Raw genomic sequence first — 12148 nt, 5'->3', positions numbered from 1 at the left:
CCTAAGGAAACCAGTTTCAAGTGACTAAGGTAAAAGCTGAATAATCATACTTTCTCAAGTACACCTGACATGAGCTGAATCACTAAATCCTTTGCCAAAGTCAGAAGCATCCCGTGGCATGTTTTTATATTACAAAGCAATAGTTATACTAAAGCAAAATCCAAAACACATTAGAACAAACCAAAGTAACAACTTCCCTTATAAGTTGTGTTTTAATACTGAAAAATGACCAAAACAATTTAGAATCAAAATTGGACTGTTTAAAAATAGTCATTTGGGGGGGGGAGAGAAAAAACCAAAACCAAAACAAGACCCACCAAACAAATTCAAGCGATATTGTCTTCTAGTTTTGGTGCCTTATGCTAAAACTAAACAGATTTTTATAAACATTAAAGTGCTTTCCCCTCTCACCTTTCTTATCCTGTCTTTCTCTTTTTTTCTGTCCTAGAAAAGACTAAGCAATTCCAACAGCAAAAACCAAGTAATTTTTACCCTCTGCTTTCAAATAAATGTAATCAAAGCACAGTTAAAAGTTATATTAATTTCAGCAAACTCTTATTTTCACCTAAATATTTTCCTGTCAGAAAACAACAGTAGCCTAAAACTTTTTCCATCAGAAAACTGAGGCAGCTATTACTACCTGTGTGCCTATAAAGGACACAAAACACACCCAACATCCAAGCACTTCAGTCCCATTATAGAATCACCGCTCCTGCCACTAACTCTCAAGGGATCCCTTTCTGACCTTCTGAGTTTACTCTCAAGTAATTACATGTGTAGTGGATGACCAAAGACTGCATTTCCAAGCCTCCACTTCAAGTGTACGTACCAAATGCGTTAGCTCTGCAGCTAATTACGACTCCCCAGCAGACAGCTAGCTGCCAGTGCTGCCGCTGTAACTGATCTCAAAGCCCTCACATGCTTGTGCGATGAGCTTGGTGTGAACGCCTCGACAGACAGGGCACAGGGGGAAGCCCGCAATGCCAGGCACGCTGGCATGGCATCGCAGAGACCCGCTCCCCGTCCCCGAGGCGCCTTCAAGGATTATTACCGCAGATAAGACACATCACTGCCCCAAAGTCAAGTGAGATCTAGCCTGTGCAATCTATGTTTCTTTCACAAGCAAATAAAGGACATAGGAGAGTCTGACACCTACAAATGTTTCAGAACAGACACCTCTAGAGAGGGTCAGAGTTGAGCTTCTTTCCCTCCCGCATTAAGCAGGTGAACATGCCTATTTTGGTCCTTTTGCAGCTGGCGGCCGATCAGCCAAAGCAGCAGCAATTGCGACACATTTCCACCCTCTCATTCACACCTTCATTCTTGACTGTCTCCTAAAAGGATGCAGGCCAGGCCAAACCAGCCCCTGCTGTGCTGCATCGCCCCGGGGACCCCTGGCTCACTGCCCAGAGGAGCAGGTGTCAAGAAACCTGCCAGATCCAAGTGAAGCTCTTTGAGGGAAGACAGGAAAGAACTTACAGATAAACACGATGAAATCACACAACATTTTCTGAACATCAGTAAGCTGAGGTGTGAACCCAGAACCAACTGTCCCTGACGGCTTTAGATAGAAACAACGCCAGACGGAATGGTGTGTAACACCAAATGGTGTACTTCTGAAACTATCGCATTCCCCAGCGCTTGCGGGACCTGCTCAAGGATCAGTGACAGCTGCTCACAGAGGAGATGATCCGGGGAGCTGCCTTTTCCCCTGGTCGACAGCTGTGGGACAGCGGGCACGGACAGCCTGAGGCATCAACACCACTGAACAGGCTGTGCGGACGGGATGACCGAGTGTAAGCCACCACCCCAGCACCTCCGACAGACCTGCGCCACGGCCACCAAGACTGACCCGCGGGGATGGACCCCACCGCCCAGCTGCAGACCCCAGGACTCGTCCACGACGCCGAGGAAGAGCGGGCAGCGAAGGGCGGCCCGGCCGGCTCCCCAGAGCCCTCCCCAGCCAGGAGGACTTCACAGCTGCGCGACTTCAGCCTCTGAGCTCCGAAGCAGGCGGGACCCCCACCGTGAAAGCGGCTCAAAAGGAGAGACGGACGAAGAGAGAAGCAGGGAGAGGGAGCCAAAGCTGGGGAGGGGAGCCCCCGGCCCCGCGGAGGGCTTTGGGCGCCGCCGGCTGAGGGGGACAGTGCCCACTTACCGCCCGCCTCCGCCGGGCTCCCTAAGGCGCTGCTTCGCCGCACAGGGTCCCCGCCGGGCCGGACCGGGCCCGGCCGGGCCGGCCCCCACCGCGTATGCCGGGAGGGAGGCTTGAGGGGGTTGGCGCCGGCCGCCGGCGCTCCCGTGAACCGGAGAACCCGCCGGGTTTGTGCCGCTCGCCCGCCCCTGGGCGTGAGGGAGGGAGTGAAGGAGGGGCCGCCGGGCTCCGCGCCCCGCCGCGGGGAGCCGCCGCGCCCCCGTGAGGAGCGGGGGGTCCCGGCACCGGACGGTGGCTTTCGGCGCTCGCGGAGGGGGGTGGGGTGGTGGTTTCACGGCGCGGGTGGGTCCCCACGGCCCGAAGTGAGGTTTCAGACCCTGCGAAGGTGGCTGAGCCGGCCGCCCTGTCAGTAGCAGCTCCCCGCGGGCCGGGGTCACGTTCTCCCGGCGGGGGTGGGGGGAGGCTGATCCTCACCCGCTGCACGGAAGGGAAAGGGGGGGACTGCACGGAAAACCCCGCGCCACACCTTGCCCGCTCAGCAGGGTTTCTTCTCCAGCCAGAGCAGAGGAGGAACGCACCTGGGCATCACCGCTGAACAGGCATCGGCCCTGCTTCTCCTTCTGGGCAGCAACTGGTCCAAAGTTTGGTAAAGAGCTGGTACTGTCCCAGTTTTCAGCAGCAATCCTATGCAAAAATAAAAACTCCTTGTTTATTCCAGAAATCAAAAGGCCCCGCCTCTCAAAAACAAATGCTGTCCTCACTTGTTTATTCAGTCTGGCTCCATTTCATCAGCAGTCAAGCTGAGTTACTCTGCAATGAGAACAGAAAGTTTCATCAAGAACACATGGACAAACGTAATACCTGCCCGACGTGACTTCAACGATACTATTTTGATACGAATGTGTTGCCTGTGGGCAGCCTACAGGGCAAATAACTCTAGCACTTGGCATCACCACAGAAGTGACAGCCCTGCATTCCCATATTTGAGATGCACATAGATGCTCGGTCATTACAAAGCCTTCCACACCATCACAGCCCTCCCAACCTGCTTAGGGAATATCTCAGAGGTAGGACCTGATTTCTTCTGCTTTAGTACATTCAGGATATATGAAAACAATACCAAGGAAATCAGGCTGAGGAGGTGAATTCATTAGAGAATCACTTAATTTGCATAAGCCTTGTTCTATATTCTATACAAGCTAAAAACAAGCCTGTATTGTTTATTGAGTGGTCTGAAACTCAACATTACCCAGTGCAATTCCCCGTTGCTTCAAGAAACCACTGTGATAGAATGGCACAGATTTCCAGTCCTCACTGTGGATCTCAAAATGCATTAATATGCACTACTGTAACAAACTTTCGCAATACCGTTTTCCAAGTTGCTCTAGACCAAATGTTGGCTACCAACAATGACATCCTTCATCTGTTCACTCTCCTGTCTTAAAGACATTCCCCAAACCTGTAAAACTAGATTTTCTCCCTCTTTATTTGGCAGACAGTAATTGCAGTAAGTACTGTTTGGTCTCCTTCAATTTCTTCTGGGCAAGTTAATATCCAACATTTGTTAATGAAGAATGATGTGGTATTGTTCACACCTTCAAAATCAAATATAAATGCCAGGCTGCCTTCACTTCCAATTTTCTATGTGGTTAAGATAAAGTAAAGTTATGGCAAGTTATTACACATAAATAGGCAGGCTGTTTCCATTGCAGTAAGTTGCAAAGATAGATGAATTTAAAAATAATTTACACTAAGCAAGTGCCTAAAGGCAATACTTTTTATTATCACAGTTAAAAAGAAACTTGGCTTCAGACTTGTTCCAAGTCAAGAGGACTGAACTGTGCCCCTGCTCGCCTGCCCTGGGAGTGGTGTTCACAGCCCAGGAGTTCCTCCCAATTCCAAAAGGAAAGGCTGCATCTGATATTACACAGGGTGGAGGACAGGAAATAGGAGCAATAGTAAAGGTTTCAAAGGGCAGTGGAAGAATTCAGAACGCTTTGAAAGGGAAATAAAGGTATTTTATTCCTCACCTTTAGTTCTGCAATGTTACATGATCACATGCAAGTCGCAAGCAGCCCTCCTACAAAATTCTCAGAGGGAAGGGCACACAGGGAAGGCCACCTCTTTTGTTGGATCCTAGCTGCAAGGAAGGGGACAAAACAGCATGGTTTGCCCTGAAAGGCCTTAACTGCTTTTCAAATCAGGACAAGCTCTCCCTAGACCCTGAATAACCCCAATTTGAATTTAGCATCTGCTGGCCAGCCCTTCAAGGCGTCCAAGAAGAGCAAGCATAGATTGACTCTCATCCCTGATGCCATGTCCACACAGTTTACAAGCCAAAATACAGGTTCTTCATTAGTAAGATACTGCTCTTACATCTTTCTTTAGTTGCTCACCCTTAAAACACTAACTCAGACTTCTGTGTAACATCTTTGGCAATCAGGGCAAAAGCCTTTATGTGCATACAGGACAAGAACAGGAAGGAAAACTCAAAGCTGAGTAGCATTTGAAGCAGGCAGCACAAGCAAACGCTGCAGTGTCTGCTAGCCTTGCATTTACCAGTCTCCTTCAGGAAGTGATAAAGGAAGCCTGTACCTTATGTTTCGAAGGGGGAGTCCCAGGCTTAAGTACCAGAAAAATACCACTTGCCTTTATAAAAACAGGTAAATAGCTTATTTCACAGTTTAATCACCAATCACAGTGCCTGAATACATCACCAAGTCAGTTCATCAGCTCAAAGCTCAAGTCTTTGAGGCAACTCACTGCAAAAATGTACCTTTTGTACACACAAAAGGTACACCTCATCTGAAACACATGGGCAGGATGCAGTCACTCAAGGCTAGGAGTATCTTAATTAAGGCCGAAGTCATCTTAATTTACTGGTATATTCTACTGTTGAATGTTTTAATTGCTTTACTTCTCTTTACAACACCCCAGACTAATTTAGCATAGAGAATAGTTTTCTTATTAAATAACTATTTGGTTTTTTAATAGCACATTCAGTATGTAGTCCCAAGTTTTGCTTTCTAGTCTAATCATCTGAAAAGCTAGCATTGTAGATGGGTATAACTGTAGAGAAGCATGGCTTCTACAGCATAGTATCATGATGAAAATACTGCTCTACTAACTTCGTTCTGATTGAACCTTTTACCTTCTTTTCCAGGGGGCAAACTTCCAAGGCAGAGCACACCCTTCCTTTGCATTATCTGAGTGAGTGTATTTCATGTGTGGGAATTCTTAAAGCTTCAGCACTACATGGATTCTGCTTCCAGTGAAGTCAAGGAGCTGCAGATAAGGAAACTATGTTTAGCACTTCTGAAAATCCCACAGAATGAACACCTGATATATTGTAATACCAGCAGGCTTCAGTGTGTTCTCTGCATCTCTGAGGCACCCCGAACAGAGAGAGAGACTCTGCAGGTATTTGGTCTCAGTTCAGAGTAGGTGAGCTGCAATCTATCCCTTCTAAGTTAATGCATTTCTTAGGAATAAGGTATTTAACAACGCATCAGCCACACTCACATCCTTGTTGCAATTCCACTGAGAACAGATGTCTCAAGCTCAGTCCTCCCAAGGAGGAAACAGGAACCTCAGCTGTTCTTTAACAGGCCCCAGTAGCTGCTAGGGCAACACAACCTAGTCAAGCTAAATATGCCAAGTGTCCAAGTGAGGACATTGCTCCGTATGCACTCTCTTCGCAGAATTTTCTGTTTATTCCTTTGACTTAAATTTTCAGTATAGAGAAGAGGTCCTTAGGCCATAGTCATGTTCTGCCTCAATTCCTGCTCTCTATCCTGTTTTGCAACCCCTTTGAACAGACTTCCAACTGTGCCAATATTTACTCTTAACAGCTTGCCATCCTGTAGCAGAGCCAGAGGACAAAAACTGTGCACTATTCATGTCTACTGTGAAAGATCTGCTTGGACATGCAATTAAAGTGTCTCCCAACTCTTATTTTTCCTCCCTCACAAACAATTAGCGGTTAAGTTTTATATCTGAAGCAGCTGAGATACTTGATAGCCTCTTTAAGGGAATCAAGGTTAACTCCAAAATGCAAAAATCGTATCTGACAGACAGACATTGAGGCTAGATTTCCAAATTAATTCAGTACTTTGTTAAATTTTCAAAGCAGCTGAAATTATGCACTTGGCTACCAAAGGCTTTAGCAGAACATCAGTGCCCAAGCCTATTAAAAAGAGGCTTTTGGTGTCAGGATATATCATACAAATACACATGTTTCTTAGGAAGTGTGTTCCCTGTGAACACTCACACAAATTTAATCTCCCCTCCCCTTCTCTCCTCTCCCAAGAAACTAAGGACACCAATCACGAGTTTACCCAGTCAGCATCACCTGCATGCAACATGTCTATAGTTCACATTTTCATGCTTCAAAGCCAAATTTGCATATGTTCCTCTATAGAGACTCTCTCAAATCACATTATCAGAAAAAAACACCAGCTTTACTACTGTTCTGTTCTGATGGCACCTGCAGCTATTTCCACCTGTTACAGAAAGAAAAAAAAAAAAAAAGAACAAGAGCAAGCTGTAAAGTAGTAAACAGTTTATTTTTTCTTTACATCAATCTTTATGAAAATAACATCACTTATGTTTTGTGATTCAAATTTCTTGTACCGCATATTGCTGATTTCTAACATGGCACTTGAGGGAACATTCACTTAAACAGCTACATAATTTAATGAAATTGATTAATTTTCCATTTCTCAGTTAAGCATGACTGAACATACAACTCTGTAAAATTTAAGACCATTCATTCATTCCCGATGTCTTAAAGAAGAAAAAAAATCTTTCCCTTTGCTGAAATATCTTACCATGTTTACAAAGACTGAGGGGAAGGGGAGATTCTCTCACAGAAGACACCCAAAGGGCAACAAAAAATCTTTTTTACTGATTACACAGCTGGTAAAAAACACAACACACCAAACAATCTGATAACACTGGATAACACTACCTGTACACATATACAGGTAAAGTTCAAATACTGTGCAGTTTTAATAGCTAGAGGTGTAGAGCACCAATTTTTTGCCTATTTAACAGAAGATAATAGAATATTTTAAACAAGTAACCAGAAGTTTCACTGGAAAGCCATGCATAGGTGTATGAAGAGAGAGGAATATTCTGCAAGATGCAGCTTAGTGGTCTGGTTTACATCACATATACTGGGAAACATGCATAAGGAACTCCTTGCACATACATGCATCATCTTGAAGATAATGCAAATAAAGACTGCTAAGGCTGTTTTTTAACAGGTCAATTTCCTACTAAGTAGCTGGCATGAATGTTAAATCCTCATGGCTGTTTCAGAAGTTTACCCCTAGATACACTTTGTATCTATGCAGTTCAGCTTTTGCAGGCCACTGATTCACACTGTATTTTTGCTTGGTTTCATCAGGTTTAAATACTGCCTGTGTATCTTGCATGTCCCTAACTAGTTAATACTCTTCAAAGTTACCAGATTAACCATCACTAGAAAACTTAATAGTCACCCAAAGACATTTGCAACAGCAAGGCAAGCTTCCCATGACATTGCTTCCTGCTATATGCATCTCATTTTTGTTTCTATGTAGACTTCCTAGTGGTCAGAGGTTAGATGCCTCTGCAATTTTTTGACGTTTTAATTAAGGCATCAGTAACAGTGCTTAAAAAAACGAAGCCAACAGCTCGCTGGGAACTTGAGTGTAACAGCATCAACTCATTTCATATTTGCAAGCTAACAAAATACCCAGAGACAACATGATTTCCATAAGCTTCCTAACATTCATGTATTAGATTCACATAGTGTCATAATAAACAGAGCTACTTAGTTTTACTGTACAATTGGGTAACAACTTACATAATGAAACAGAGCAACACACACACACACACAAATTTAATCATCAGCACAACTGTAAAAAAGAAATGGCCCTGTAACATTGCAGGTCATGTTTTGCCAGCTAGAGAACTTCCTGAACAGTTGCCCTAAAGTTAGTTTTATCTTCACAATGTAAAGACTTCAATGAAATCACTCTGAAAACATCTCCTAAAGTCATAGGACTAGTTCCTAGTGAAGACTCAAACCCCAGGAATAATAGACTTGTAGGAATAGGGTAGGTACATACTTCTAAATTCTTCACCTTAACATGTCAACTGTTGCTACTGGAAGGAAGATCTTCAGCTTAGAAAGATTTCATTTAACACGTGAAAACAAGATTAAAAAAAAAAAAAAGCAGACATTACAGATTGATTTAGAGACCAGCTCTTTGAAAACCAAGACAGCATAACTAGAAAATCAGAAAACCTGGTCCCATTTTTATATTCAAACACTGATTGTAAGTAAAAAAAGAATACAGTACATGCAATAATATGAAAAACCTGCCTAATTAACTCAAGTACACAACCAAGAGTAACTAGGGAATAAAAAAAACCCCAAACTACTGCTGACAACAGACAAGGTAGGGGACATTTTAGAACACAAATAACACACAAATCAAGATGATCATACCATCTGTCCCTCATTGGCAAGGATTTGTTGGCTAATTAAAAATTACATCATATAAGAAGAAGCATACATTTTATACCAAAAGTAGTTCTGTAAGTTACAATGTTCACCACTGATTAAATATTTCCCTTCCAGATAAATTGAGTGATAATACGCTTATTTAGAGAAGGCTACAAATACATTCTCAAAAAAAAAAAAGTGCTGTGAAACAGAAGCAGGATTTCTCCCTGCACACACTTAAGTTTTCTAAAACAATTACACGAGTATACCTGATAAAGAAATCCTATTTGTTCTCAGAAAACCAAGAGAAAACACACAAAGTAGATGCTTGATGCACTTGACTGTTCCCGATGATCAGTTTTGGTTTTTGCCAATTAATCACTTTCCCAGAGCTGAGCAATTTGCTGCCTAGTATTTGAATGCTAGTTTTATCATGATGCATCCAGACACAACATTTAAGCTAATCCAACATTCTGAAGATCCAACAGCTCAAGAAAGGACATTGCAAAAGTCCAGAGATGAGCTAGCAAGAAAGAAGCCTTCCTCGCCCTCAGAACCATTTAAGAGTATTGCTAATCATCAAATGAGAAAGAATGGCCTCCAATCACACTTCCAGTCAGAAACACTACAGCTAAACACCCCAAATGTTTCCTTACAGCTGTCTTGTAGGACATGCATTCAACACTCACAGCAAAGTTGAGCACATTAAGAGAATATTGCATTATTCTGCTGGAAAAGGATCTTGGAATTTCTGTGCGCATGCTGTGACCTTTAGGCTCCTTTGATTGATTGATAAGTATTTGTTTTAGGAATCCTATCGCTACCACTATTGTACAATAGTTATACATTCATGCAAAAAGAATGCTATGTTTCTTCTTAAAGATCAAGACGTCATCTTATTTTAAGCCCTAAATAGGAAGAAGCATTAAAATAAAAAATAAAAAACAAAACACCCCACCAGATACACAACTAATTAGCTACTAAAACATGGTACTCCTGTGACAAGCTCCATTCTTTTTCCATAATAGCTGGGTTTGGTTGTGGCCTTTTTGAGACATTGCAATCAAAAAAAGTGAATAGAAATAAAATTGACTAAACAGAATTTAATCTATAAAGCACTTTGCATTAACAAGAATCTTTATCAACACAGCTGCCCAGAAAAGCATAAATGATGTTTGATATCACTGTTTCAGTATACACTGAACACTCAGTGACAAATAGGTACTTATTTTACCTTTACTTTAAGTACATATATTCAAGTGTTCTGTTTGATGATCCATTTCATGTCACTTCAGGAAAAGACAAAAGAATGTAAAAGTTCTTCCTGTGCTTCACTCCATACTTTTCTAGTTTGTGACCTGAAGAATGCCTAGTTTATTCAAGGACAACATGATGAAAGCCATTTATTGAACCAACCTGAAACCAAAAAATACAATGTCCTCCCACATCGAACGTGCGCTACAAAAAACATGATTACATCCAAAGAAGGTAGAATGGCAATAAATGTAGTAAACAAAGCGTGGACTTTTCTTACTACTGTTTCACATACAGGCACTAACAGTGCGCTGCAGGAAAACAACTGGCAATTCAGCTGATTGACTAAACTGAGACAGATACTAAGTGCTCTACATACAATTCCATGAACATAAATGTAAACAGAAGTGTTTGGCCTCCATACAAAGCAATATTTCCGAAAGTGCTGGGGTTTGGAAATCTGTCCTGCATATTTCCAAAAGCAACTAGTTTACATTCTGTTTGACAGGATTAATAAAGTGTTTTGGAGGTTAACTCACTTTGGTCACAATCCCAAAGAAAAGTTTATGTTGAGTAATTTCAACTATCCTCCTCATCATCACTAATAAGGTCTCTTTTTTCTACACACGTCTCTCGTTCACGCAGGAAATCCTCACGAATGGCTTCTAGTTCAGTTAGTTCAAGACGCACTTTCTCCAGGTGATAGGTCCTCCGGTTCCTGATCTGACGTAATGGAAAAGGATTCAGGTCTCCAAAAGCAATACCAGTCAGTTTCCTGTAAGATTATACAATGTTAGAAAACAATCATTCATATTTTGTTTTTTAAAATCAGTTTTGAACTTCATCCATATCGAATATTTAGTATATAGCTGATATCTCTGGTCTCCTTCACATAGCTGACAGGTCTCAGATGTTACTAGTATTGCAAGAAAGTTCTATAAAGCACTCAGTTTTAAAGTTAGTTCAAGTGATAAAGTGTTATCAAATGCTCAACAGTTCGCAAAGCCACTTGCAAACTCTGCATAATGCTATAGTGATTACAGCCTTGACAACACTGAACAGAAGATGTAAGCTTGGCTAATCAGAGCTTCATTGGCTAGACTGAACACTTGGTACGTCCAGTTACCCGATCACAGATCGGATAACTTCCTCCATGTAACTCACTGAAGCTCGCTCAATCCCAGGACAGTCAGCTCTTAAGTTACCCAAGATAATGAACTGGTGTAAGAGACCAGATAAAACCTGGGATAATACAAACACAGACAAGAATAATACAAAACATCTATAAGCCAAACTTCATGATACAGTGAGAAAGCTCTGGGATTCTGCTGGATGGAGTACAGAGATCTCTGAGATAGTGTCAACTCAAGCTCATCAGATCACATAGCAAAGCACCACAAGAGTGTCCATCACCGCTCCAGAGTCATGCTCCATCATACCATCATTCAGTCACAGAAAAACTAGTAACTGATCTACCTAATCAGTCCAAAGACAGAGTTAACTACATCATTACTGTTGATCTAACCTAAAAAATATCTCATTATTTACTAAGGGAAAAAGGGGAACTGGAATTTAACTTATTCTAGTTTAATTATCAGACGAATCCAAATATTAAGAAAATTTATTTAGACAGCTTATTTAAGGCTAAGCTCTCCCTAGGTTTGTATTCTTGATTGAACAAGAAGAATTTCCTGCTATTTATAAACAGAACATATTCCAAGAGCTTCTCTACCGGTGCACAACATGGTATGGAACACAACTTTCATCTGCAGAAAAACCTAACTATGACATCCTATAACCTAGAATATAATTATGCACACATCTGTAGAGACTTTTCCCCACCAGAGAGCTTAAACTTAGAAATTCTGTGCAAAATATTTTTCTAACCCATTCAGGATGTCCATGAATTCTATAAAAATTCTCTTTCTGAATTTTTCCTCTACAACAAGATTACTTTTTGTCCATATCAGGAAAGACATCATTCTACACGCTTTTGTATTGTTTAAATTTTGATGCTGTAGAACTTGTACAAAATGGTAGAATAAGAAACCAAGTAATTTGAATCATGCCTTATCAGTTCTAGCAGGCAAATTCATATCCCCTAGGTGGCACTGCACCACTACTTTCAACTCCGACTTTGAAAATCCTAAGAAAACGGGTATCTACAGACCAGCACAAAGTATATCTCTATTGTAAATATCTTCGATACACTGAATTCTGTCCTCACCTGAACTTACCATCTG

The 12148-nt window shown here is 42.0% G+C and overlaps 2 protein-coding genes across 5 annotated transcripts in view; both read right to left on the bottom strand.

Annotated features, from left to right (window-relative positions):
• The window catches only part of DAPK2 (death associated protein kinase 2), a 56207-nt gene extending 49582 nt beyond the window's left edge, over positions 1 to 6625 (bottom strand). For both annotated transcript variants that reach the window (XM_069797962.1, XM_069797964.1), the window contains exons 1-5: positions 6507 to 6625; positions 5307 to 5440; positions 4186 to 4295; positions 2917 to 2965; positions 2159 to 2839 (exon numbers count right to left, since the gene is read on the bottom strand). The gene's annotated coding sequence lies outside the window, so the exon portion shown is untranslated. The remainder of the gene's footprint in view (positions 1 to 2158; positions 2840 to 2916; positions 2966 to 4185; positions 4296 to 5306; positions 5441 to 6506) is intronic.
• A 76-nt stretch (positions 6626 to 6701) lies between these two features.
• Positions 6702 to 12148, bottom strand: part of TBC1D2B (TBC1 domain family member 2B) — a 38467-nt gene continuing 33020 nt past the window's right edge. For all 3 annotated transcript variants that reach the window (XM_069797954.1, XM_069797955.1, XM_069797956.1), the window contains exon 13: positions 6702 to 10680. In XM_069797954.1, coding sequence (XP_069654055.1) covers positions 10485 to 10680 — 196 coding nt within the window. In that variant the 3' untranslated portion in view covers positions 6702 to 10484. The remainder of the gene's footprint in view (positions 10681 to 12148) is intronic.

Source organism: Haliaeetus albicilla, chromosome 12 (assembly GCF_947461875.1).
Source record: "Haliaeetus albicilla chromosome 12, bHalAlb1.1, whole genome shotgun sequence".
Taxonomy (NCBI): domain Eukaryota; kingdom Metazoa; phylum Chordata; class Aves; order Accipitriformes; family Accipitridae; genus Haliaeetus; species Haliaeetus albicilla.
The sequence above is the reverse complement of the archived record's forward strand: the minus strand, read 5'-3'. Positions and strand labels throughout refer to the sequence as shown.